Source organism: Nipponia nippon, unplaced genomic scaffold (assembly GCF_047370975.1).
Source record: "Nipponia nippon isolate SJK-2023a ecotype South Korea unplaced genomic scaffold, ASM4737097v1 scaffold_2, whole genome shotgun sequence".
NCBI lineage: Eukaryota > Metazoa > Chordata > Aves > Pelecaniformes > Threskiornithidae > Nipponia > Nipponia nippon.
This window is the reverse complement of record NW_028262336.1, coordinates 65,053,339-65,080,451: the sequence shown is the minus strand read 5'-3', so window position 1 is coordinate 65,080,451 and position 27,113 is coordinate 65,053,339. Positions and strand designations below refer to the sequence as shown.

The 27,113-nt window shown below is 42.2% G+C and overlaps 1 protein-coding gene across 4 annotated transcripts in view; it reads right to left on the bottom strand.

Moving 5' to 3' along the window:
• The window catches only part of RASA3 (RAS p21 protein activator 3), a 181,376-nt gene that overhangs the window by 49,503 nt on the left and 104,760 nt on the right, over positions 1-27,113 (bottom strand). For all 4 annotated transcript variants that reach the window (XM_087758475.1, XM_087758474.1, XM_087758473.1 and 1 more), the window contains 2 exons: positions 22,397-22,491; positions 9,604-9,680 (listed from right to left, as the gene is read on the bottom strand). In XM_087758475.1, coding sequence (XP_087614601.1) covers positions 9,604-9,680; positions 22,397-22,491 — 172 coding nt within the window. The remainder of the gene's footprint in view (positions 1-9,603; positions 9,681-22,396; positions 22,492-27,113) is intronic.

The window sequence follows — 27,113 nt, the reverse complement described above, 5'->3', positions numbered from 1 at the left end:
ACTTTTAATCTTTCCCACTCACAAGTGCTTTGTATGTTACAAATGCGTAATTAGCAACACAGATGAAATATTTCACAATCAACTCTTACTGAAAATGCCAGAAAATGGCATACAAGTCCAAGGTTTACAGCAGGGGTGGCAGGGGGGAGCGGAGTACAGTGGACACCAGGTGATTTTAGCACTGTTGGCTCTGGAAGCAGCTTGGTCATAGTACATAACCAGTTGCGCTTCCAGTACAGTAATGTACCCAGAAACATGAACATGATTTCTAGCTCATCCGTATGGAGTAGGGAAAGAGATACTTTCTCATTATTGCCACATACACTGTCAGTCTTCTTGCTATAGTTTCCTTCTCAACAAATAGTTCTGTGAACAATAGAGTTAATGAAGGGCGTTTTCTATGCGTTGTGTACCATATCTTTATTCTCCTTATACTTGCAAAAAAACCCAACTTCAACCCCTGAAGCCCTGTGACTTCCCCTATTCCTATCATACCTTGATGTCCCCAGTTCCCTGTTCTGCTCCCTACATATCACCTTGGCAAGTGTTGCTCTTGGAGCAACACATAAAAAACTTGCAGAGAAAACTGAGATTTCTAGGTTGCATCCCATCACATTGCTCCTTTAGAAGCTTCACCAGCATTGGTTTTGTATGGTGCCTGCCACAGAAGCTGTAGGAATTCCAACAGTCATTCAGAATGAAGCAGTATATAAATTTACCTTTGTATTATGCTAAATACCGTGTACTTCAAAGAGCCTTTTCATACAGGGCATGTTGCAAGACAGCTAACTAATTCTTCCGAGGGCCCTACCTCAAACACAATTGAACTGCTCCAGCTGACCACCATTAAAGGACATCAGTGAAGTAAAAACCACAGACATTTGGGGTACTGCAGCATATCCAAGGTGATAACAATTCACAGTTCTCGAAGTCCATGCATCTCTTCCAAATATGGGTACTACAGGAATGCTCTCTAATGCCCCCAAACCACCCTGACACTCTGACCTCAAGCACATTTAGAAGTTAAAAGTCGTTTATCAAAAGGATCTATGCTTGAATAATTTGCCCCCATTTATAATCCCAGACTATGTTTACTCTGTGTAAAACAGGAAGTACCCTCACATTATTTAAACAGTGGCACTTACTGTTGAAACAGACTGACTTAGAAGAGTTATGTTCCAGTCTTGAATTACAAACTCAGTTTTACACGTATTCCAGAGAGTCATGCAATAACGATTCGATCTCAAAATCACGAGCATTTTAAAACATGTTCTGCTGGAGGTGGACTACTGCCAAAGGGTCTAATCGAAGAAGTTGCTCTTGATGAGGATTACAGATAAGAAGATACATGTTTACGATTTGAGTAAACAAAGAATTTCATGAACGGAGGAGAAGCGCTGAAGAAACACCAACTACAAAACCAAAGAAGGGTGAAACTGAAACTTCATTTAGTGGGAAACCTGGCAGCAGGAAGAGATTTATAGATATGGGCAAGTTTGATGGAGAGTGAGCAATTTAAACTTGATTTAGGCTACAAAGCAGTCAAGAGAAGTTTCGATGGGGATGGAGAAGCAAAGAGGAAAGAACTATGTAGATGGCAGACAGTGTAACCTCAATGCTACCAGAGCTGGGAGGAAGGAAAAAAAAATAAATTTGATGTACTATGCTAAAGCCTTGGACAGAGATACATATCCATTCCTTCTCTCTTCCCCTCCCTACTCCCCAAAACCCACAGTCTTGCAGCACTACATGATAAAAATATCAGATACTATGTGATTTAATCTCTGAGTAATTTTCCCCCACCAGTTTGTTATGAAACAAATAAAAGATTAAAAGCACAACCAAGATGCAATCCTGCAGGAAAAGGTGCAGCTTGATGCAGGATATGGTCTCTAGAGAAAGAGAATTGTGACACATTTTAATGGATGCATGAGTTTATTGAAAATGACACCTTGAAACCACTTTATGCCCTCATTAGCATTCCCTACCAGCAGCAAACAGAAGTCGAAATGTTTCAAAATACTGTGAGGTGACCTGATTGATGCATACGTTAAACTGTCCTGCTTGTAGTCAACAACACCATTTTTTTTCCTAACTGATTCAGCTCATATTTCAGGCAGGAAAATAAGCTTCATTCGACCCTGAAGTGAGTTCAAATCTGGCTGTACGCTGTATGTCTCTGCAACAGAGCAGAAACTTCTCTAAAGCAACACATAAATGTATATTCTCTAAACCTGGAAGCAGCAAAGCCAAGAGGCGGGGTGGCTCAGGGACCCATTTTGAATGTAGGCAAAAAGTGCTGAGAGCTGTAACCCACTGCCAGCTCTGGCCTCAGGCTACTTCCAGACTCAAGAGGAGCTGCAGCCTTGCACCAGGCCAACCTACCATAAAGAGCCTGAGACTGAGCGCTGCTGTCTTACATAGTCACAAAATAGCATCATCAGCACACTGCCTCCATGAGGGAGTGCCTCCTGTTGACTTCGTTGCAGAGCACCACCTCTAATTTGGAAAAGGAAAATACAGTGTGGCATACCACACTCAAGAGAGGAGCAAACCCTGCTCTATACCACTGACAAGTAACTAAAGTCCACCCAACACCACCACCCCCTATTAAAGAAAACTGAAATACTATGAGGAATTAAAGAAATTGCATCAAGCTAATGGGTCCCAGTGTTTTCAGTATTAAAATGGAATTCAGAAAAAAATACATTACAAAACAGCACAGAAAAGCATTATCTAAAACTGGCTACCCTTCCTGCACTCCCGCTTTCCACTCTTATCAGTGTCAGAGAGAGAACCATGACAGAAAGCCGACAAAATTTGGTCTTCAGCATCAGATACAATATAGCCCTGCATTTCCAAGTTCTCCCTTTAATCCAACCCTTCAGACAGTTTCTTTACCTACTCCTGGGATCTGATGAAGATAGTTATCTACAGGAAAGTAAACTAGCTCCAGCGTAAATGAGCAAAGCAGGAAACAAGCTAGTTACTAAAGGAAAATTCTCAGATGACTCAAAGATGATGGCTGTATGTTTTAATTTTAAAGAAAAGCATTTAAATATATTCCATGACTGAAGGACTAGCTGCACTCCTGTAGCTTTTCAAGGTGTTTCCAAATGCAATCACAGGTGACAACAGCAAACCTTCACCAGACAAGATAGGATCATGTTTTCCTCTTACTCTTAGATTAGGATGCAGACTGCTGATCCACAAGCAGGAATGGCCATTATCTCAGCCCTTCCGACTAGACTTGATATATGTGGCTTTGCCCTTCACGAGCAAAACAGAGAGGCTGATCCTCTAAAATTTTCAAAATGGAGCACTTTAACCTTAGAAACATCACGTTGCGTAAGAGAATTTAAAGCAGTTCCATAAAGTCAGACTGATTTAGGGGAATGATTATCAACCTGCGAGCAATGTGCAGCCCATGCCACTTCCCAGCAAAGCTCATAGACTAGGACATTCACATCTATTAATGTGAGCAATCGGAGAGGAAGGCCAGATGCTGCCCACTGCATGCTCTGTGCTCTAGTCACATGGCAGAGAAGACTGGGCAACCACCAGCAAGTCCCAGCACTCCCACCCCTGGGCAGAGACCTTCTGCTTTAACCGCACTTAACAAATGACACCTTCCTCCTTACCTCCCTCTTCCTCTTCAGAAGGGCTTTTAAAGCTCTGAAATGCCCACAGCTCAGTCACTGTTCTCTTAATGACCCCTGAAGTGTTTACCTTAGGGATCCCTGAAGTGTTTACCTTAGGGATGTCATATCTACTTATTGTTTCCTTTCCTGCTTGCTCTTGCAAGCAGCCCATTTAACTTTGGTCCACATGGTCAGAATACATCTTGTAGAGCTCTCAAGAGAGCTGCATGGCATTTAAGTTTAATTCATAAATTAATGCAGAAGAGCCACATCTTCCACATCAGAGCTACAAATGCTTCGGTTATCAAATAATATGTCAGCATTGCTAATGTATTTGTAGATTCATGAATCGCTTACTGGAAAACTGTGTTACTACATATGCAAGACAGCAGTGGCTACTAAACCACATACGTTATTATTTAGCTATATAGATTTACTGGAGGGGAGAATAAAAGGAGCATGGGGAGCGGGGAGCTCACCAAAGCAGATGTTTCCAAGCTTTTTTAAACCTAAGAGACAAGACATAAGACAACACTTGAAGGAGCAGCTGGGGACACTGAATAAGTACAGACATTTAAATGTGACTAATTACATACACATGCTGGAATTCTCAAAGGAAGATCAGGGAGCCAGGCTCCCAGCTCACGCTGACTTTCAACAGGAGTTCAGCGGCCTGTTCCTTCAGGCATGCTGGAACTCAGATGTCATCTTGCTAAATACAGAACACTGCTTCTAAATGTTGCCTCTGGTAGCGTAACCACAGCGAAGCCTACGGATTTCTACAAAGCTATCTGCAGGAGCCCTCCTCTTTATTCAATAAATACGAATGCATGTATCTGCTGATCTTAGCCTATGTTGCTCTGCAAGATGAGAGAAAGTTGTCTGGACCAGCCCAGGGGCCTTAAAGCCTTTGGGGAACCACCCCTGTGCTAAACACAAATGTGCTGCACAGAATCTGTTCTAACGATGGTGGGGAAAGATTTACAAAAGGTCTAAGGCTCCTTTCCGGTTAATTCTATTGTGAAGCAGGAAGGATATCTGTATATGTAAAGTGGTGGCTCAGAAAAAATTTAGGGAGAAGCACGTGCCATTGTTTTTCGGATGTATTCATGGTCTATGGGTACACATACTCCATTCATGACTTAGTTCCAACACTTCAACCTGGCATGGCTGCAGAAAGAGCATCCTCCCCTCATCCCTGCTGCTCATTTTCCTTCCTCTGCATTACAGAAAAAGAATAGTGCCGTTTCGAGGATGCACAGGATTAAGGCCTGATTCAGCTTAAAAAAACATGAGGGGAAAAAAATAAAAATACACCATTGCGGAAGCAGCCACCAGGAGCCGTGTGTCAGCACAAAGGGGTGAGTACGGACACAAGCAGCAGGAAGCATGGGAAAGTCTTGACTACTTCTTTCCATGGCCTTAGTACCTTAAAGTGTTCATGAAATTACGGACGCATTTCTGGCAGGTGACAAACCACTTGACAAACAAGAGATGGCCTTCACTTTACAGCCAATGGAAGGTGAGGCCAGATGTTGGTAGCCACAACAAACAGCAGCTGACTGTGCAGAGGGCCAGGAAGGCTGTGGAGGAAGACAACACGAGATCTTCTGTGAGTGAAGGACAGAAAGGGGAGAAGCCAGAACCTACTGAATAAGACTTACTTTTTACTAGCACTCAAGATGACTCACTGCATGGCACAACAATAGTTAGTACAAATGCAGTTACATGAAGGTACCAGGCCACAAAGTCCATACATTTTGTCTTTTATCTGACAAGCACGTGGGCAAAGCTCTGTGCTCAGCAGGCTGTAGGTCTGCTCTCTCTGTATGTCGGGAATATAAGACACATCAAGAGCCTGCATCCCAAGTCCTGTAACAGGGACGTGAGAGACTTACGGAGACCCAGCTGACAACTGTGTCCAAGCCAGTCACTAGGACCACCAGGTTTCGCAGCAGTTCCACAGAGGGAGCCCACAAGCAGCAAAGTGTTCCCAGAAGAAGCGTGCAAAAGCAAGAGCTGTTGTTCTTACAGAGGATGACAGCAAGAGCTTCTGGGGGACAGAAGAAGTCTGAATGTGGTGCCTGCATCTGTACTGTCAATGTAACTTTTAAATCCACTAATCCTTCTCCTTATAATCTCTTTTGCAGAGATTCAGTCCAGGAGATTGTGCTCTAACAGCTGGCAGAGACCAGGGCCTCTGAAGGGCTCTGAGGAAGCACAACAGCTTAGTGGTTTCAGGCTAAATGAAAGTATTGAATGCTTCCTAAGGAGAAGCTATTAGGTAACAGTTTTTAAACTGATTTTTTTGCTTCCTCTGCAGGGGCTAAGGAAGCTCACATGCCTTTTGCATTTTAAAGTAATCTAGTACTTAATGTTCAAGAGCTCAGCACTTAACAATTTTAATTTGCCCTTCCATTCAGATGAATTTCCCATCCACCTGTCCAGCTGACGGTGTGCTCCATGGGCCTGCAGGCTGGCTCAGCAAGGCCCCAGCTGCTTTCCAGGCTTTCCGGAATGCAGAGGTGGCAGCAATGCGCACAGGCGCAGAGGGCACACTGGTGAAGACCTACGGGTAAGCTCATAAGAAAACTGATCTTTATTTTCTGGATAGGTAAAGAAGTTTCCTAATTAGGCCTAGTCTTCTTTCAGCCTGCATACATATCTTTGAAAACAAGCACTACTCTGGGGCTTAAAAAAGTGTGCGTCTCTAAGGTATTTTTAAACAGCTGCCCACTGGAAACAGCTTTTGTTCTCCTTGCAAACCTGAACTGTTTAACCAGTTATATCTATGAGGCCATTCTCGGGGTAGTGTTTATCTTTGCAGCTAAGAGCTTCATTAAAAAAAAAAAATTAAACTTAAAAAAGGAAGTCAAGGAAGTTCACAAGACAAGAGTTAGATTCATCAGAACAGTCTGTTTTTAAGATGAAGTGATTCTAGGTTCTTGCTCATGGTTTTACAGCCTTGTCTTACTTGCTCACTGCAACAAATTCACGAGCTGTCCACAAGAAAAATCAGTTATCTTCACAAAACAATCAGAAGCTGCACTCCCCTAATACGCCCAGTCTCTGCTTTTCACTCATGAACTACCTATAACAAAGGTGCTGCCTCCCCTACCTTTGCTGCTATTCCCACTGGCAAATTCTGGCTATACAGACATTTAGTTGAGTATTGCTTAATTACCACACTCTCTTCTCACATGCCTAAGCACTAGAACCAAACTATCTATGAACAAACCGGAACAAGATTTCAGATCATGTGGAAAAACGTTAAGAGCTGCAGTTTGCTGTATACCTCCCTAAAGCAAACAGTGTGGCATTAAGAAAATGCTGGACTACATTATAAAGTGCCTTTTTTCCCCCAAGGTAACCATTCCCCTTTCTTTTTCTTCATCATTCCCTTCCTCTTTCCCACTCGTAAGACACATTGCCATGAAAACCTGCACCAATGGAACTACATACTCTAGAAATATTTTTATTTCCCAATTCCCTTATTTAAATTGCTAAGCTCTACTCTCACTTACCACTCGAATAACAAATAGCCATGGAAAATAGCCAGAGCCAAAGAGAGTGTCCAGGTCAGCTACAGAAGAGAAGACAACAATGGGAAAAGATGGCTTCAGCAGACATAAGCTTACTCAGGCTCTGATTTTCAAGTTTTGTTTCTAAGAGCCAAGGGCTGGTTTTAAATCAAGATAAACTCTGAACATTATGATTCAGTGGTTAAAACCTCAGGATTTTTCTATGTGTTTCAGCTAATACATTGTGTTTACTGAACGATACCTTGCAAATCACAGTTACAGAATGCTTCGCAAGCCAGTCCAAGTATTTTCTCTGCATTGTAGAAAGTGAACAAAATAGTCTTCAAATCAAGGCCATACAGGCAGAAATTTGAATAAAGACTTAAGACCTGCCTGGTCAAATGAATAGAAAGTTAGAAAAACATGCTGCACACTGCCATATTGTTACAGTTGTCATTGCCTTATTGCTTTTCATGAAGCAAGAAGCTGCATGTGTTACATGTTAAGAAGGACCTTTTCGGACACTTATTTCTAGCATTTCAGGAATTTTACTTAAAAATCCATTGGTACTATAATGTTACCAGGGCTCATTTAACTGAAGACAAAACCTTTAAAAGAAAGCTGGCTGTGGCATGGCATACTCCCTCAGAACAAAACAATGTGAGGCAAACACTTCTGAAGGTCCTTCAGTATACCACCTAACTATTCAGAACAGACCATGGTGAGAGTGGAAGGATGTTCCAGTTAATCTGTGTTTGCAGAGTCCCAGACATCACAGGGTCTTAACCCACAATTAGGGTTCAAAGGATATGGACAGAGGCCTTTGCGGCTCTATCACACCACTAAGGAGTGCACTACACACTTCCAGAAAGGCCAAAGCAAAAAAAATCTGGTACTCAGGACAACTGTGCTCCTCTTCACTCTCCAAGCACAGTATCCTCCAGGCCTGCTCTGAGAATAGCCCAAGCTTAGTGACAAGCCCACTGTCCTGTGTGTCCCACACACATATACCCTCTCACACAGCAGATATACAGTGGGGTAGAAAGACAAGAAAACTGCCTTTTCCCACCTTCTATTTCCCCCTCTCCTGCAAAGCCCTAGGACCTATAGCAATACAAATAACACCTCAACAAGAGATGCCAGCCTAGGACTTGGGAGATGCAGGTTTGAACCCTGGTTTCCCCGAATGCACGAGATCATCGTTACGTGGTCATATTCAAATTGCACAATGGAAAATGACACAATGAGAGTGCTCAGGTAGTAGCTGAAGGAAGGTTGGGCCCTCCAGGTGGTGCACAGCTATACTGACATAGCAACTTTTGTTCTGAAAGAGGTACAGTTGTGTTCCAGTAGCATTGTGCCCTGGTCAGTAAGTTCACTGGAGGTCAGAGCCTACACAGCAACTTGCACCAGACTATGCCTGTTATTCACTCTGCCTCATCACAACAGACTGTGTAGAGAAAGACTTCAAACGTACTTACTCGCAGAGCTCTGGTAGGGCCCGGATGGCTAGAAGGTATATGCACAGGCATGGAAGATCACATTCCCCAGCATATCCTCATATCAACAGTGTGCCTAGAAGGATGCAGGTCAACCACATGGCTCACCTGCATTTGTTAACAGGTCCTAGATTTAAAGATTACCATGACATCTTATTAACAAAGCCTTAGCAAAGGCAGTAACAAAATGATGTCAAATACTGGTCTGAAAATAGGGCTCGTCAGAACTTTCCTTAGCAGAGCATTTTTTCTATTGACACAATTGCCAAATAGCTAGAAGTGTATGACGCCAACACTCCGATCTTGACGGCTCTTCTGCCAGACAGAGAATACAAAGCAGATTCCTGACAGAAGCCAACCAGTTCTGCCACTGCTCCTGAAGTAGCCGCCTAAAAGGCCCTGGTGTGGTCAGAGAGCAATGGCCTTCCCGACTCCTCCTCAGAGGAAGGTGAAATCTTGACTCCCATCTGAGTCCTGCAGCTTCTATGTTTCAATTCATTTGAGTGAGATTGGATGGCTGATTCTGAGACTGCTTTAATAACTGACAGCAGACTTTTGTTTGTTAAGTCAGCACTGTAACACTCTGTCAACACACAAGTCGTGCTACAAATTTGCTTAGCTGGTAAGGTCCTTAAAGCACATCAGAAGGACACTGATATTATCCTTTGATGCCTTTTTAGTATCTATGCCATGACTAAATTGGATAAGTGATTTATTAACATCTAAGACTGTTAGGAAGAAAATTATGTAGATTATGTGGAGAGAAGAAGAGAAAATGAAAAAAAAAATCTCACATCCTATAAATTCATAAGGATATCACTGATTAAGAACATTCACTGTCCAATTAATGTTTTGATTCTTCCAACTATTTTTAAATGAAGCATTGCACAGTATCTATAATCAGTGTTTCTCATAACTCTGCAGTTACATTTCAAATCCTACCGTGTTGCAAGCTTATGACAGACGACACCAGTGTCTGTTATGACTTCACTGAGTCTCAGCTCGAGGTGGACCTTCCCCTGAAACACACCAAAAACAGCATATGATAAGTTAGTTTTATGCACAGCCAGGCATACCATTCCAACTTAAAACAAAGCAAGTCAGTTAATGCAATTAATTCCAGGAGGGGTTTAAAGATTAAGTAATGGCTGTATAGCTAAGGTATTTCAACCGCCAGAGAATCCAGATTAGTAGCCATTTTGCTAATTTCAGTGCATAATTCCCACCATTATCTCATCTCTGTATGTTTTACTAGTTGAGGGATATGGAGTACCTGTGGTCTGACACAAAAATATTGTGTTGGACTTTTATCTATATTTAGCATTTTAAATATTAAGCAAAGATCTGCAACACAATCATTGAAAAGATATCACAGCAGTGTGTTATAAATGAACAGCTACATGTTTTGAACATTAGAAAAATAAAAATTATGAAATAATACAAACTGTGAGACAAGTATCAGTAAAACTACATTGGGTAACTAAAAAAGTTCAACCACGTTGCTAGCATTCATAGTATCTACAATTACACAGACTTCAACTCCTTACCATCACATTAACTTTATTATGACTTGAGCCAAGATGTTATGCTCAAATATGCTAAGAAAATAAAAGCAATCATGAATACAAACTGCATTCCTCTTATTAACTCTATTACATTTCAAAACATGGGCATCCACTCCCACTGGCAGAAGCTCAGCACCACTCTTACAGTGTTGTATAGCAAATGCAAAATACGTTTCGTTATTGACCTATTCTGACATGCCAGCACTGCCCAATCATCTTCGGCAAATCACCGTGGCCAAAATTGAGTCATTCACCTCCGTAACCACCTCTCCTCCACCCTTTTTACCAAAGGACCCTAAAATCCACCCTGCTAGTTAGGCAGAGCTCTAATGTGGGTGTCATCTTTGACTCCGATCTACCTCAACTCATACAAAAGTCTGTTGCCACCCCTTTCATAAGATCTTCCAGATTTGACCTGTTCTCTTTATGCACGTGACCAAAACTCCTGCCAGAGACTTCCCTGACTCTTCTGACTAGTTACAGCAACCTCCTGATCTATGAGGATGTCTATCCTGTGTAACAGAGTAGAGTGAAGACCAAACCCTGGCAGAAAGAACCTTCAAGTTGCACCTACACTGCTAAGATCTACTTCCTCTACAGCGCATTTGTCTGGACGAAAGCTGGTGAAAGCAGTCCAAAGCAGAGCAGGAGGTGCAGTAACAATTAAGCAGCACGGACATGCAGAAGTTCAGTTCAAGGTCATTCCCTGGCCCTCTTACATTTAGCAGCACAAACAAACACTGAAGTCAGTGCCTGAATACTTGTCCTGAAGAAGCCTATGAGAGATTCTGTTTCTTACTGCTACAGTCATTCTCCCCCCTTCCTCATATACCCCTTTCTCGGTACTATTCTTTCTGTGCTATCTTGAATGCACGCTTCACGCTTTTCCTGCATTTCACGCTTTCACTCCTCAAACCTCTATCACCTACTTATACCTTCAGTATTCTGACTCAGTAGTGGGTTTTCCTGTCCGAGGGCTGGAACACAGGCCTTTCAAGTACATGCGGCAGATGATACTGATGTTCATCCACAAAACAAGACCTCTCCAAGCTGTATAAAAGCCCATGTTGCAGAGGCATCGCAGCAGTTCGCTGGCATTCTGAACAGCAAAGGACCCAAACCTGTGTGGGAGCTTAAAAAAGATGACTCCTGCCAGGTGTCTTTTGCATCATTTTAAAGAAAATCATAAAAACAAACACCAATGCAAAAACCAAACGTTGCATTTGGCTGTCAGACTCCTGATTCTTCGTGTCTGTTTCAGCAAGACAGGTATCCTCCTTCACCCTTGTCAGTGTATGCAAATGTCAACATCCATCATTTTCTTACAAACTGAAACCTGTCCTCATGAACAAGAGAAGGATTTCTCTGCACAAATGCATAAAACCACTTCTAGACCCACCTCTTTAAGACTCAGTACCACTGCAGTGCCCATCGTACCTGTGCACAACAAGGGCTAGGCACACAACCAGCTAAGAACTCTGGTTAAGCAGGACGGTTTTCTGGCTTTAGTTTTACTAGGTTTTCCCCTTACTCTTCACTGTTCTCTCTTCCACTGGTCACATATTTTATCACAGGAGCTAAACCACTAGCCTCTGGAGAACAAATTTATATTATGAACCTGTAAAAAACACTGCTGCTATCTTTGTTGATAGCCTGCGTATTATCTTTACTGGAGAAATCAACACTAATACAAGTGTCGAAGAAATTAAGAGACAGGAACAGAGATTTAGAAACTCTAGAGAAAATATCTCTTTGTAGAAAAATACCAAGAAGGTAAGATAATGTTTTTACAGAATTATTTCTGCTGATCTTAAACAAAGGCGAGACTGACCTCTCTCAGGAAATAAAGAATGCTTCAATGCATCTAGGTGAGCCTGAATGCAAACTTACAGTGCCCATTTGGCTTGATCTCACACAGATTAAGTAAGATGGAAGCTCCCTATTTTGGAAATTAAGCTGCAACCTTTTAAAGTCAGCAGTACTTCACACATTTTCCCAGCTACATTAAGCACAAAAATATAGTGCTGCCTCTTTTGGGCTGAGAGCCATTTTTTCTTGCAGCTCTCATTTTTCTCTTGTGAAGACTCTGAAAACTGTCAACTGCTCAAAACGTGACTCAAAGCTTCATACAGCAAAACAGAGGTCATGGGATCATTGGGACCAGCAGCCCTACGGCTATTCCCAGAACACCTCCTTAATTCCAGTTAAAAATTCAAATATATAAATACATTAAAATAGGGCTACAGTAACATATTTGCAGGCTTAATTCACAGAAAATATAACTCCTACATAAACAGAATGCTTCTTCCCAAATCAATTATACTGTTAGGCAAAACATAAGGATTCACCTGAATAAATTTAATCCTGAGCAGTGGCATTAGTTGGGTTTACAAAATACCGGATAACCCAGTTTTCAAAGGGAAGACAGAAAACTATGCAATAAATCAGTATCATAAAACCAACAGTTAATCTAACCAACAGAAGGTCAACCTATACTGGATTAAAAGTACCACAGAAACACAAAGTTGCCAATATCTTTATTTACTGACTATTTATAAAAAAGAAATTCATATTTTTATTATTAAAAGAATTACTATGGTAATAACAAGAGCCTCTAGTCATGCTAGGTGCACACAGTTACTGACAGCATTACGAGCACGGAAGATCAGATAATGCAGGAGGATAAAAAAATATTTTGTCCCTGTTTTACAGCTGAAACACTGTGGCTTGGTCCTGCTCAGACAGAATCCCTGTTGCAGAGCCAGGGACTGAGTCTAGGATCAGTCCCAAGCCATAAAGCTTTTTTTCCTTCAGCACAGAAAAAAAACTCAGAGAAGAAGCTGGAGCTTTGACAATTTTGAAGTAGAATGCATTAACTAGTAAAAACATTTCCATAAAAAAAATGTTTCAGGATGTTCCTAGAAGCAGCTATGCTCATTAGCATACCCTTCACATTTGGAAGGGTAGGACTTTTTCAAGGAACAAGCTGAAGGAGTGCCAACTCAACTGCTGAACGCTTCCTTTTCCATAAACTCCGGCTGATATGGATGGGTAGGTTCATAGGTCGTACGTCCTTCCTAATCACATCTAACATCGGATAATGGGGCCAGCCAGCTTCCATTTTTCAGATCTTGATTAAAGAAGTCATCAGTAGACTGAATTTCTTGTAGGGAAGTAGACAGTATTCAAAAGGCAATCAGTAACAAACAAACCTTTTAAAGGGCCTTACTGAGGAAAAGAAAACTTATACTATGCTTGTTAAATATCCCCTTGACTAAAAAATAATAGAATCAAGTTCCAGTCTTGTTAACATTCTCATAACACTAATAGGCATCAGGGAGAACTACACACACAGTCGTCCGAAAAACAAACTGAAACTGATCACAAGCTTGCAAAGAAAAGGAAAAGCAGACTCAAAGCCCTGTTTTTATAGATACAGGAAAAGCCTGTCTCCAACCACCTCATTTCTCCTTGGAATGCAGCTATGAGTTACTGTGGATTGAAACACCAGAAAATGGTTGTAAAGCAAGTAAAAGTATACAAATGCTACCCACCTGTATCATGTTTCCAGCAGTTGCAAATTTGCAGTTTAATTTAAACACAGTATGTTGAAGGAGAAAAGGAAACACGTGACCGTAGATTATCCTAAAGTTATTCTTACGACAAAGTTCTGCCATCCTGGCACAAAGCACTGTTAGCATCTTGAACAAGTGGTGGGCCTCAGAGGCAGTGTTTGCACAGTTACCAGGACACCACTGGGAGCCATTTCTGAGTGCAGTTACGTGCACACATTTTGGCCTGGAATCTGACACACACCACATGATCCAGTGACTGTAGATTCAGATGCAACATCTGATCTAACTCAAAACAGATGCCATCTGGTTTTTCAGGGAAAGTTTTATGAAAAAACGCCGACAAACACTAGGAATCTCTGTACTCTATATCTGAGGCTCTAGTAAATGCACAAAAGACTGACAGTCTGCCTAAGTTCAAAAGACAGGAACCAAATCTACCCAAATCTCTTAAATCATATCTTTAAGGAACTATCACCCAGATCTCCATCCTTTTTGTTACTGTGAAACAGTTTTTAGAAATCTTTCACTTTTTAAAAATATCGAAAGAAAAGAACAAGTCTTCACTGTTAAACAGAAACAATCCGCTTTCTTGAATATTAAATATCAAGTCAGTTATCTTCATATACATGGCTCACACAGCACTGTAATTCTCTATTCTACAGAAGAACAATAGCCGATATCACAAAGACTCCTAAAAAAGGTATTTGTCTACTATTAAACCTGCTGGACGAGAGGTTTGTGATCACCCACCATTCAACTTCTCACTAGCCTACCCAGTTTTGCTAGGGACTTTGCCCCCCAAGGTGGGAGTGCATCTGCATGGAAGTTTTCCAAACATTTATCCCACATGGGGACCCTTATCACTGCACAGTTGCCCAGCCTCATCAGCTCTGCAGCTCAGCTCAACTCTGCTCATTGCTCAGGAGTGTGGAAAGAGGGACTGGGACCCACCTTTGGCTCTTTACTCTTCCTCCTGCTGGTACAGAGTGACTGCAGGCAGTCTCACCCCAGCTCCTGGAGACGGAGGTGGGAAGACATGTAACATTCCCTTACAGGCTTGGAGAGGAGTGGCTGGAGAGCTGCCCAAAGGAAAAGGACCCGGGGGTGTTGGTCAACAGCCAGCTGAACATGAGCCAGCAGTGTGCCCAGGTGGCCAAGAAGGCAAATAGCATCCCGGCTTGTATCAGAAATTGTGTGGCCAGCACGACCGGGGAGGTGATAGTGCCCCTGTACTCAGCACTGGTGAGGCCGCACCTCGAGTACTGTGTTCAGTTTTGGGCCCCTCACTACAAGAAGGACATCGAGGTGCTGGAGCGTGTCCAGAGGAGGGCAACGAAGCTGGTGAAGGGTCTGGAGCACAAGTCTTATGAGGAGCAGCTGAGGGAACTGGGGTTGTTCAGTCTGGAGAAGAGGAGGCTCAAGGGAGACCTTATTGCTCCCTACAACTACCTGAAAGGAGGTTGTAGTGAGGTGGGGGTCAGTCTCTTTTCCCAAGTAACAAGGGACAGGATGAGAGGAAATGGGCTCAAGTTGTGCCAGGGGAGGTTTAGATTGGATATTAGGAAAAACTTCTTCACGGAGAGAGTGGTTAGGCATTAGAACCGACCGGCCAGGGAAGCGGTGCAATCACAGTCCCTGGAAGTGTTCAAAAAATGCGTGGATGTGGTGCTTAGGGACATGGTTTAGAGGCAGACCAGGCAGTTAGGTTAATGGTTGGACTCAATGATCTCAGAGGTCCTTTCCAACCTTAACGATTCTATGATTCTAGGGACAGGCTGTAGGAGAGGACTAGGCTAAGCAGGTGACATGAACCACAGCCCGTGACTAGTGTCAGCGCCTCATTGTTTTCCATTCTCAAATTTAGGATTGTGATACCACTGACGTGTTGGTTTACTTTACTTTGCTATGAGTTGTCTGGAGAAAGGAGCATTGGAAGAACTCAATGATGCACACAGACCATTCCAAACTATGGGATAACCTGTGCTGTTGCTTTCTCTCCAAATTTTATTTCAGGATATAGCAAATGTCATTAGATAGATCCTGTCTACTTTGAAACCCCCTTAGGCAACTTTCTGAGATGTCACTTTCTGGCACTGCTAAAGCTTAAAAGCAAACAATAAAACTGACCCAAACTCTAAGGGTTCACTAAATGCTGTCCATGAGGGAGTGGGAGAGGAAAGACCAAGGGTGCAGCTACTGCTTTAGGTAAATCCAGCCCTGCAGTCTTATCAGCAGCCCCGCATAAAGACACAGCCTAACAGCAGGTTTGAGAGCAGGAGGAAGAGGTGGTTTGCTGTCTGCATTTGCTGCTGTAACAGCTGCTCCTTCCTTTAGCAGAGGGCAGCAAGCGGCTGGGAAAGGTCTAGGCGTCATGCTCCAGGTCGCAGCCTGCCTGCTGGACCACAGTGCGGCACACAAGAATCTGGAACAAAATCCAGTCTATCGCTGAGGAAAGTGCAACAGCTCTAATGAACACTGCATGGATTCATAAATGCTAGGCAAAGCAGACCCGATGTCTGCTTGGTCTCCGTATGCGCAAGCGTGTCAGAACTGCTCAGTAACTGGCAAACATCTTCAAATGGCACAATGTGAGCCTTCCTGTTTCTCTAAAGGAAGAATACCTCCATATAGTCAAAATCCTTATAATTAGTCATGTTTTCCTCTCAAATACTTTGATGTGATACAATATGTAGATATTGTAAATGAAAGCCACCTGGCTTTCATTTCCCCAGAAAAACTGTGTTCTGCAGATATAGAATCCAGGTACGTTATTTTGAAATAATGTAAATTTATTATTCAGCAGTAGGTGATCCTTACCACATGCCATGTTACAGACTAGCTTTTTAAAAGTAATAGACCAAAACCAGATAGACTGCCTTACCCCTTTACGCTGATAAGTCTGAATACTGCACTCTTACATTCACATAGGGAGGAAATCTTGCCACAAAGCAGGACCTGGTCCATAACTGGTGTTTTTGTTTATCACAAACATTATTTACTGTATTTAGCATGATTCACTTCTCTGAAATAATTTTGTCGGTAGGCATGTAGCCTTGAGAATCTTCCCACCCTATCAAAACAGAGATTTCATCTCTTTTCAAAACAACTAGAAGAAAGAAACCTAAAAGCCACTGTTCATAAGATAGAGGGTAACACCCATTTATTTCCTGTGTGTGGTGAAAAGCTGATACCAAACCTGGAAGCAGCTTCTTCTTTTTACAATTTGCATATACCCATGCTTACAGTAGGTTATACAACATGCGTCAGAGACTCATCTTTACGCTAGAAACATTTGAATACCTACACAAAGATAGTTAATGTCAGTGTTGGACAGTGGCCATGCAATGCTCTTAGCTGTTTAGTAGACCAGATAATGCTGTCAATCATGAGTGAAACAGCCCTATACAGTTGCTCCTGAAGACAATTTGCCCAACCTAGGTTATTTTCAAACCCATATTCTTAAGAAAAGTAACAATGAGAATCGGAGCCATTCCAGTTCAACACAATTTGCTCTACATACATAAAAAGCATTGATTTATACAGAACAGGAAGCAGGCAGATATGGGAGAGACCGTGGCAACTTCCACAATATTATGAAGGTAGGGCAAAAGAAAATAGAGTAACACACTTCCAGCTTCTTCTACAGATCTGGGATAAACTTCTGTAACTGTCGTGCAGGACTGAATGGAGAAGAGCTAATTCAAAAGCTTGTGGTGAAACCTTGGCTCTGCTGAAGTCATGGCAAAACTCCCACCCTGGCAAGGCCAGGATTTCATTCATGAAGCCTGACATTTGGGATACAGATTCTGCGTTCGATGGGAAGGTGCTGACAAAGGAGGAGAAGTTTTTTTGAGCAGTGCAAAGTGCCCTGGATATATTCTTCTAGCTAATATACAGGAAGCATTTCAGAGCCAGCAGTGATTTCCAGCATGACAAAAGGATTTTAGATGTACTCTCCAAACATACCTATACGTAATGTTTTCTACTAATGATGTATAGTCCATCATCTGACACTCATATCAGTCCATACTCAAGAACAGGCATGTTTAATCAACAATAATCAAAGGCCTGTGTAGGCAAAATGCTAATGTGGTGGAAGGAGGAAGAAGGGCTTTTGCTGTCTGAAGAAAGTGTTTCTTAACATCAGTAAGTCTTTTGCACAACACTTTGAGTACAGAAGGTTAAAATGTGAGACAATTTGCTTCCTCAGTGTTGGTTATCTCCCCCTTTACATGCCCTTTTTTATTTTAAAGTTGATAGCCAAATAGATATGTTTCAGACACATCAAAGTTCTTATGAGGAGGAAAGGGAAATGAGCAATTTTCAAGTTCTTATGTCAGATGTTTTCACCCCCAACAATGAGTTTTACATAAGACCTTGAGCACGACTGGCTTTGGAAAAGCGCTCTGTCATTTAATATTGAGAACTCAGCTTTAAGAGAACATGACCATTTCACATTCGTCAGTACTGTGGAGGAAGTAACTTAAAGCACACTTGAAAAGGGGAACTTTTAAAGCAAGAGCCTGCACAGGAAAACATGTCAAAATGATCTAACTCTCCTTGCATTTCTCCCCCGCTTTGGCATATACACACTAGATGGCTTGGAATATGCTGCTGCATTTTGATATTAATCAGAATGTCTCTGGATCTTTAGCTGCTTCACTGATTACATGCGCACAAAGGGTATTTGGGTTGCAAAGCTCAAACTTCACAAAATGGACTTGAACTCTGCAGGGCTGAAGTTACTGTGGAAAAAAAATGAAGGGGAAAACTACTCAAAAACGGGAAAAGCCTTTTAAACATCACACGTGCACTTGGGCTTAAATTCCGCTGAGAACACATGGACCACTGAGAGCATCTGTCATCTACAGCCCCAGGCAAACATCTGAATCAGTTACTGTTGGGTAAACTTCAGCATGTGAAGGAAAGGCAAACGTTCATGGGTCAGGAGAGATGTACACACAATAGTATGGCAATTTTTGCTTCCAGTCCTCAAAAAGCGTGAGAATGAGAACATAGCAGGTCCTGAAAGACAAATGACTAGTAGAAGAGAGATGTGTCCCATGGGAAGTGTGCAATACCATGTTCCTACTGCCTTCCAACAGCTTAGAAAGTTGTGTCTTCTGTTGCTAGTCCCTCCCCTCCAGCTGAGGCTGCCTGATTGTTCATAGCCTATTTCAATGCAAAAGTTAAACCTTTTTCAATAATGGCTCAATTCCTGCTTTACTTCCCACTGAAATGTTTGAGCGCTTGTACTGTCAGACACTGGGTATGGTAACATCCCACCGAGGAGTAGGCAGGCTCCATCAGAAGATGGGAACCTAAAATTTCTTCAACTAAATCTGCACAAACCCACCTGGTTACAGCTTCATACTTTCAGAACAAGTTTCCCAGTCTGGGAAGTTAAGCCATGAATTATGCATTTAACAGCTGCTGTCAAGTTTCATTCTGCACTCTGTATAATAAATCTTCCTGATAGCATTTACCATGTTTTAGCATATTTAAAAAGGAAATACTCAGAAATCATGTCATTTCATATTTGTATGCCAAACACAAATACAATTTTGCTGGAGTTTAATAATTTGATCTCCACAGAGCAGCTTGAACTTAAACCACTTAGAGCACAACAGTTTCATCACCCAGGCTATATCTAAACAGCATTCAGGGTATATGCTGACAGGACTATAGCAGACTATGCAAGATGTTATTTTCAAACTAGTGAGAGCAAAACCACCCAGTAAGATGTGGGGGCATTGATTTATCAACAGAATAAAAGCCTGTCAATCTCAAGGGGCAATTACAGTCCATTGCTGAAAGACACAGCACTGTGTTCTGATGGCTACTGTTACCCACCCACTCAGATGAAGGGAAATTCAGGTGCACCTGATTATGCTGATTATCTCAATAAGATCGTTTGCTAGACCAAATGATGAACCAAAGCCACAAAGGACATGTGGGTGGGTAATGCCCAATCTGCATCTGTGGGCTGAGCAGCTGCACAGCACCTGTACTGCTTCGTGTGGGACTGTGCACCACACTGAACAGCATCAGTGGTGGTGAGATTACAGGTCCCTTAGCAGCTCTTAGCCTAGATGGACAATGCCCTTATTATTTCTTCAAGATGAGCAATCATGCTGGACTCTGGTTCATCTTGCTGTCAAGCAATAAATGGATGTGGCATTAAAGCATCGACAATAACGCTCATATCTGTGTAGGCTGACAATTAACATAGTCCTGCTGTCAGTAACATCCTCATCTGCCATAAAGTTTATCAAGTCATAATCTCACCCTGCACTCCTGACAATACAAAACATCTTTATAAGACAGTAAGAATTAGCAACGTTGGAAAACCATAAAACTGAATGCAAAGCCTCAAGCTAAACACCTTGGCAACTGTGTCTGAGGGAGTTATACAACATTACCGCTTACATTTTTTTTTTTTCTCAAATATATAGGCTTATTTTTTTGTACAGAATCAGAATACTTAGTTATAGCTTCTGAATAAAATTTGCGAAAACAGCACAAAAATCTTAAGAAATCCACTCAAATTCCATTAACACTAGAATTCTATTTGTTTTATTATTTTGCACTTGCAAAAAAAGAGAAGAATCTCATCATCATCTACTATTCCCTCTCTATGTATGAAGACAGAAAACAGTATTACCATTTGAAAATTTGTACCATTTCTGGAACTCATACAAGTGAGGTCCAAACCATGTCAAGAATAAAATTTTAAATTCTACTCATTAAACTTCAGATAGACAGCTCAAAATACCAGTTCTTACATCAGAAATGTTATTATCCTTAATTTCAAATCAGTCCTTCTGTTCTGAAAAATTAAGCCAAATGTGTCCCAGAACTGGGCATCTGAGAACCACAGCACCCAAGATCACTGATATTTCAATAATCCATTAATTTTAAGCTGGTTTTCAGTTTCTGACTGGGCTGACTGGTCTGCTTAAAACCTGGATATTTTCAGGCTTTGCACAGAGTAAACAGAAGTCCTATACAGGCTTATCACTGTCACCCAGTTTCTTTCATATCATGGCCTAATGAATTAGAAAGAACTAGAAACCTGGTCTCTGATACTTTTTTTTTTTTTTTAATTCCTCACTCTGACTTGTATGACCTCAAGCAAGTCACATTCTTTCTGACACTTATTCTCACTGTATTCAAAGTGTGGGAGTGACAGTAGCTTACCTCAATATGGTGCTGTGATGCATAACTAAATAACCATGAAGTGCTCTATGACATGGAAAATAGTATTAAGGCCCCCGGCCAACAAAACCAGAAGTAAGATGCAGGAGTTCCCTGGCACGTGGCTCAATGTTTAATCCACTAGATTATGTGGCCAATGGGGACAGCTGCTAGAATGATAAAACTGATAGCTGGCACATTAGAATTGCTTTTTAACTACTAGTATTTGCATGATTCACTGCAAATGTTAACTACTTAAAATTTCATAAATTTTCCTTAAAATTAGAGAGAAACTGAGTAACATTGTGTAAATGCTTATTATTAACACAAATATTCTTTTTTTCTCTTATAAAGGAAAAAGTAAGTGTTTAGAAAAAGATACAACTGAGATACCACATATGTAAAAAAATACAAACACAAAAATACTCCTTCATTTGTCTATCTTCACTTGCATAAGAATTTGTACAAAATATTTGCAAATCTGCTCCCGCTATTATGGAAAACAAAGCCCTCTTGCAGACTCCTTAACATAAAGACTGTGGAACATCTAAGTAAATGGATAAAATCATCAGAGTGTTGTTCATATTTACACTAGTTGTCATAAATGTTTATCATGGAGCCCAAAACCAGCTTCTAACAGTTGGGCTCTTGTAAAGATACAAACAGCGGAAGTGATACACTGTACAAACAATTACGAAAAGAGAACATGCTTTCCAGCAAATATTGTGCTGATTTATATTGCCTTGATATTCTGCTACATCATTTTGATTTCTTGCTTTGTTATAACGACTGTTTTCACAAGACCTAATATTGTAATAGAAAATAGAATCTGCTTCAAAAGAGGGTAAGTACAAAAAAAGAGGAGTTTCACTGTGTACCAAAATCTGCAAAGTATTAAACCCTAAATGGAGCTGAAGTGATACAATTATCAGCATTCCCACAGTTTGCAGCAGGCCCTAGAAACCTGGCATGGAGTGTTTTTTTCATCTGAGATGTACTTGTTGCCATTCCTGTGACAACCTGCCTACATAATTATTTAAAACAGTACCTGCAGATACTATTTTCAAGCTGGCTCTGCTCCCTGAGAAATCAACAGTTATTTACAGGGTTTTGAAGTTATTTGATACTTGAGATAACCACACCCCTCCTTGTATCAGTGACCCTGAGAGTTTGCATAGTTTTAATTATTTCTGTAGGCAGAATCCAGGCCCCATCGATTTACGCACATTCGTAATTCACCCTGCACACACGCAAGCTGCAAATATCACTGAAACCTAAACCATACTAATTAGCAATGCTTCCTTTTTGTAGGGAAGCAACACATCTGTCCTAGAGCCATGGAACCCATAAAGCTGCCATGGCCCTGTTACAAATACTCGTTTGCCAAAATAATCTCACCTGTACTTCTGAATCAGCATCAACATGCTGGAGTTGAAACCAGGTGTCTCTGTTATGATACTTCTGCAGATCTTCTTTCTGTATAGCTACCTTTCCTGGAAATAAAACAAAGCAGAAGCACAGTTTAAGACATGCTATAGCTCCCGCAAAGTACATTTCCATCAAAAACAAGTTTTAAAACAATGATTTAAGGGCTGTCCTATTCAAGAAAGGCTTCAGAGCAAGGAAAGATTTCTTCAGGGCATACTTCTTTACACAATACATAACTCTTTCTGATGAGCAGCTTTTTCCACTTCATATTGTGAAAGACTTCAAAATTCCTAGCATCATACTCACCTAACACACTGAAGCACTGGGCTCTGGATGAGCTTGTAAGTATGCTTATAGTAAAAATACCATTATTACTTCTTTGACATGACAATTAAACTTGTGGGAAGAAAAGCTCTAAAATTGTTGGAGAGAGGAGGGCTGTTTGTTTCTGATTTTTGAGGCAGATCTCTGTAACAATCCCAGAAGAAAGTTCCACGCATGGGGTTATTGCTCACAGTAGTTTAGGATGAGGCATTTCACTATATATTTTTGTAGAACGGCAGTAACTAGAGATGGCAAGTCACAGCAGAATCCCAGATCTGCACTGAGGCCCTGTCGACCTACCTCCCTCACTCAAATCTTGCAGTTTGCATTCCGCAACCCAGAGCCACCTAAGTACCACCCCTGACTATACAGAGAAAAAAACCAAAACACAACACAGTAGAGCTTTTCCCCTCACCTTTTTAACCCCCTCTTACCCCTACCAAATCAGCTGGTTTGGTTGTTATGGCAACAGCAGCCAGTTCCATGCTGTGAACTAATATACATGCATGCTAAGGCTAATATATATGTAAAGTTGAAACTTTTATCTTGCCCAGTCTCTCTCAGGCATAATGTAAAGCACTCTCTGAGGGGCAATGAAACTTTTTCCAAGTGTCTGTCTTTGTATATACAAAGCAGAGCATGGCATGCCTGAGGAGCACGCGATCCTCAGAAAGCAGCTTTGGGCTGGGTGGTTCCCCAGGCACTGAGCAAAGCAGCATGTTCAAAATGAAAGAATCCAGGACAGTCAGAGACATTCATGAGGCTCAAGAAAACTGGTTTTTGGCAATGTGGTTTGGTAGCAGACTTTCTCTGCTAGAGCGAGTTGCTCGCATACAGTTTGCAACCACTGCTTTGCTACAGAAACACAGATTATCTTTAACCAAATCCTGCTAGATAAAATATACTAATGGACACAGCCTCAGTGGGAGAGAGATTTCCAAGGCTTCCCAAACCCATGCAGTTTGGCCAGAGGTCAGTAATACATTACCCCAGCAAATGTTAACAGAACGCATTTACAAAAAAAAAATCCACACGATGGAAGACCATGAAAATGGCAAACACAAAGTATTCTCCCTTCTGAAATCTAAAAGCTTAGTAAAGTCCCAACAGTAAGTTATTAACACCCCAGCGTTCCCTCAAATGTTGGCCTTTTCCTTTAGCTGTTGTTGGATGGCTCCGCCCCGCCCTCCTGTTTGCTGGGCTGCTCCCCATACCCTGCCGCAGCTGCCGCTGCATTCTTCTGTCACCCTCAGGCTGCTTGCTTCTGGTGACAGTTTCCAGATTTCCAGTCCCAGTTTCTAAACTACTCTGCCATCCTTCCACAGCTGCCCTCTGTAGTATCCACCAGGGTTTCTGCTCTGGCTTCCATGGAGCTGATGACCCGTTACTCCCAAGTCTTGCTCATTCTGCCCTCAGTGTTCTCCTCCCCCTGCTTGTCCTTTAGAGATTACCAGATCCATCTCCTGGCAAACACTAAACTAGAGATTAACGAGACAGATTCACTACCAGGCTCTTTATTGGATGTGCAGAGCAAGAGACTTGAAACTTCTTAGAGAAGCAATAATCAAGTTACACAAGCCTACAAAATAATATGGCAGAAAGCGTAAACAAGATATCTGACTGCACTGAACAGAGGACACCAAGTTAGGTTGCTGTAATGATGGCTGTGTATTTTCAAAGCTCCTACTTTTATTCTTCAACCACAGCAGTTTGTGGGCAACCTAGTTTCTCTAAAACATTTTGAGAGAGTAATTTAAATGCATGACCTTCCAATAATTGCTTTGGACCTCATTTGAAATTGTTTACTTTCACTGCTCGCTATCCTCACTGTACCCTTTAATCTCTTGCAGAAATCCTCCACCCGACTGCAGTGCAGCACACACTTCCCAAACACCGCCGCCCGTATCTTTCAATCAATCAGTCTCATTCGCAGTCACCACCCTTGCAGGGAACGTCCTTGCGGAAAACTCAAGGATGATTTCACCAACATCTGCACCTGTACGTAGCATAAATGGTGTTACCACTGTCCCCCCTCTCAGCAGGGAGTTCCACTGTTCTCTACATCAAGGATGGCAAGATAACCCAGATGGGTCTGACCGCATAGTCAGTACGTAATGGCAGCACAAAGTGTTTGGAGGCAATGGTACACACCTCCGGCTCCAAGAGGGTTAACGTGGTGGTACAACTGTTTTGATCAGGAAACTGTTTGAACAGCACTGTTTGCTCTGCACACAAGCAAGTCTTATTAATGAGCGAAACTTATTGACTGAGCTGGCTGGAATCCAGGGTTTTTCACTGTATACCAAATGATCCACAAAGGAGAAAAAACTACTAGCAAAAAAAATTGGGGGGGGGGGGGGGGAGGGAAAGTTAAAAAAGGGCCTACACTTTGGCTAGTCTAAACATACACAAAGGTACATTACTGATAGGGCAGATTGTTTGATCTGCCCTGTTAAACAGTCCTCTGTGTACAGGAGCGCCCTGCACAATTTCTGTTTATAACGCTTTGCCTGCACCAGCCATGTCCATAGGCTCACCCAGCCCACGTGCCTCCTCCTCCTCACCAGGCCCGTGCAAGGCACAGTGCAGGTGATGAGCATGGCCAGGACCTGCCCTCCTCTGTACAGTCACTGCTCTGACACCAGCTGACCTACATCTGACCTGGCTCAAACAACTTCTAGCCTCGCCAGAACTAGCTTAAATCTAGGCCAATAATCACAAGCTGTTGGCACCTGTCATTTGACCTGACACTGCATGACAAGGGCCTACAATTCTCCTTGAAGATAAACCTGACACAAGAGGTCAGAAAGGTTTACCACCGCTCATTTACAGGACATTTTCCTCTCTGTGGCTCTTCAGCGCGCTCCCAAACTCAAGCCCGTGGTCCTGTGCTCTTTCTCAAGACTTGGGTGGCTGCCAGGCAGCAGCGAGAGGCTCCAAGGCTTGCACCTGAGGCACCCAGCCACTTCTGCTTGGTTTCCTCAGCGCCGCCCCAGGCCGCAGAGAGCCTGGGTCTGTTTAAGCTTTTAGGCACTGTATGGGAGGAGGCAGCAAACGGCAGAGCATGCTGAATGGTACAAGGTGTAATTTCAAAACTTAACTAAGTTACAGTTTTAAAAGTTAGATTCTCAGCAATAAGACCAGCAATGACGAGGTAAAAGCATTCTTCTCATCTGAACTAATTTCTTTCCAAAGTCTGACATTCACCAGGACCTCAGGTTGGGGGAGGGTGGGGAAACCCCACACACTCCTGCATGTTTTTCACCCATATGGCAGCAATTTCCTTGTGTCCCCCCAGTTCAGACTGAGCAAATCTCCACTGGCACATTTAAATCCTAAGCCCTCTGTTCAAAACAAAGATGCGACATGTCATGCCTGACCCCTTCCTTCTGTGAATCTCTCTTCAGGGAAAAACCAACAACCTATTATTTCAAACACGCGGCCAGCTCACGGATGAATGAAGTTACTACCTAGGGTCTGGATGGTCCTAAGGGTGCAAATTCCACTTTACGATCCCTGGTGCAAACTGATTTAAAAGCCTCCTACTTTCCCCACCCATGCACCCCTGTCCCTGTGGCATGCTCTACTGAAACTGTCGAGGAAACCGATCCAAACCAAAAAACACCAAACAATGAAAATAAACATGCTGGGGGAGAAGGGAGGAAGAAATGTTTCAGGGGTCATATGTGGGTGTTGTTGGCATTTTTAATACACAGATCATTTCAACTGACCAGTTTTATGGCTTCCCCACTCAACAGTCTCATTAACACAGCTAGAAAATAGGAGATAGCAGAAGGTCAATAATTTGGGCACAGAGGCAGAAATATGCAACACAGATGGGTAGGGATTTCTGGCTACACCGCTTGGGCAAGCATTTGGGGAAGCACCGCACCCTCAGTGCCCGTGCCTCCCTGGAGTTTCAAAAGCTCTCCCCAGGCAAGCCAATGCAGGCCATTAGCTTGTCCCTGGACGTGCCTGGGCTTGTTAATTCAGGGTCTAGCATTTCCATACAAAGACTAACAGAGTTGATCATTTGGCTCAGGCGCTCTCCATCCAGTCACAACTACCTTCTGTCTGGATTACCTGTTGGTGACAAAAGGATTCGGCAGTAGTTTGAGGATTACATCTCACCTTTTAATACTCATTTGCCAGTTCGCAGAGCGTTTGCCTCACAGATGAGATATGTGAATATTTATGTCAGATGCTAGATTAGTAGAAGATAAATTCCTGTACCAAAAAAGAAGCCAGACAGCAATAGGACAGTTTGTAATTTTAAAAGGGCACAAGGCTCTACCTGAAAAATGATCCAACAGTTATTTTATAGAACCCTAAAACCAGAGCATTTCAGGAGCTCTTGTATCTT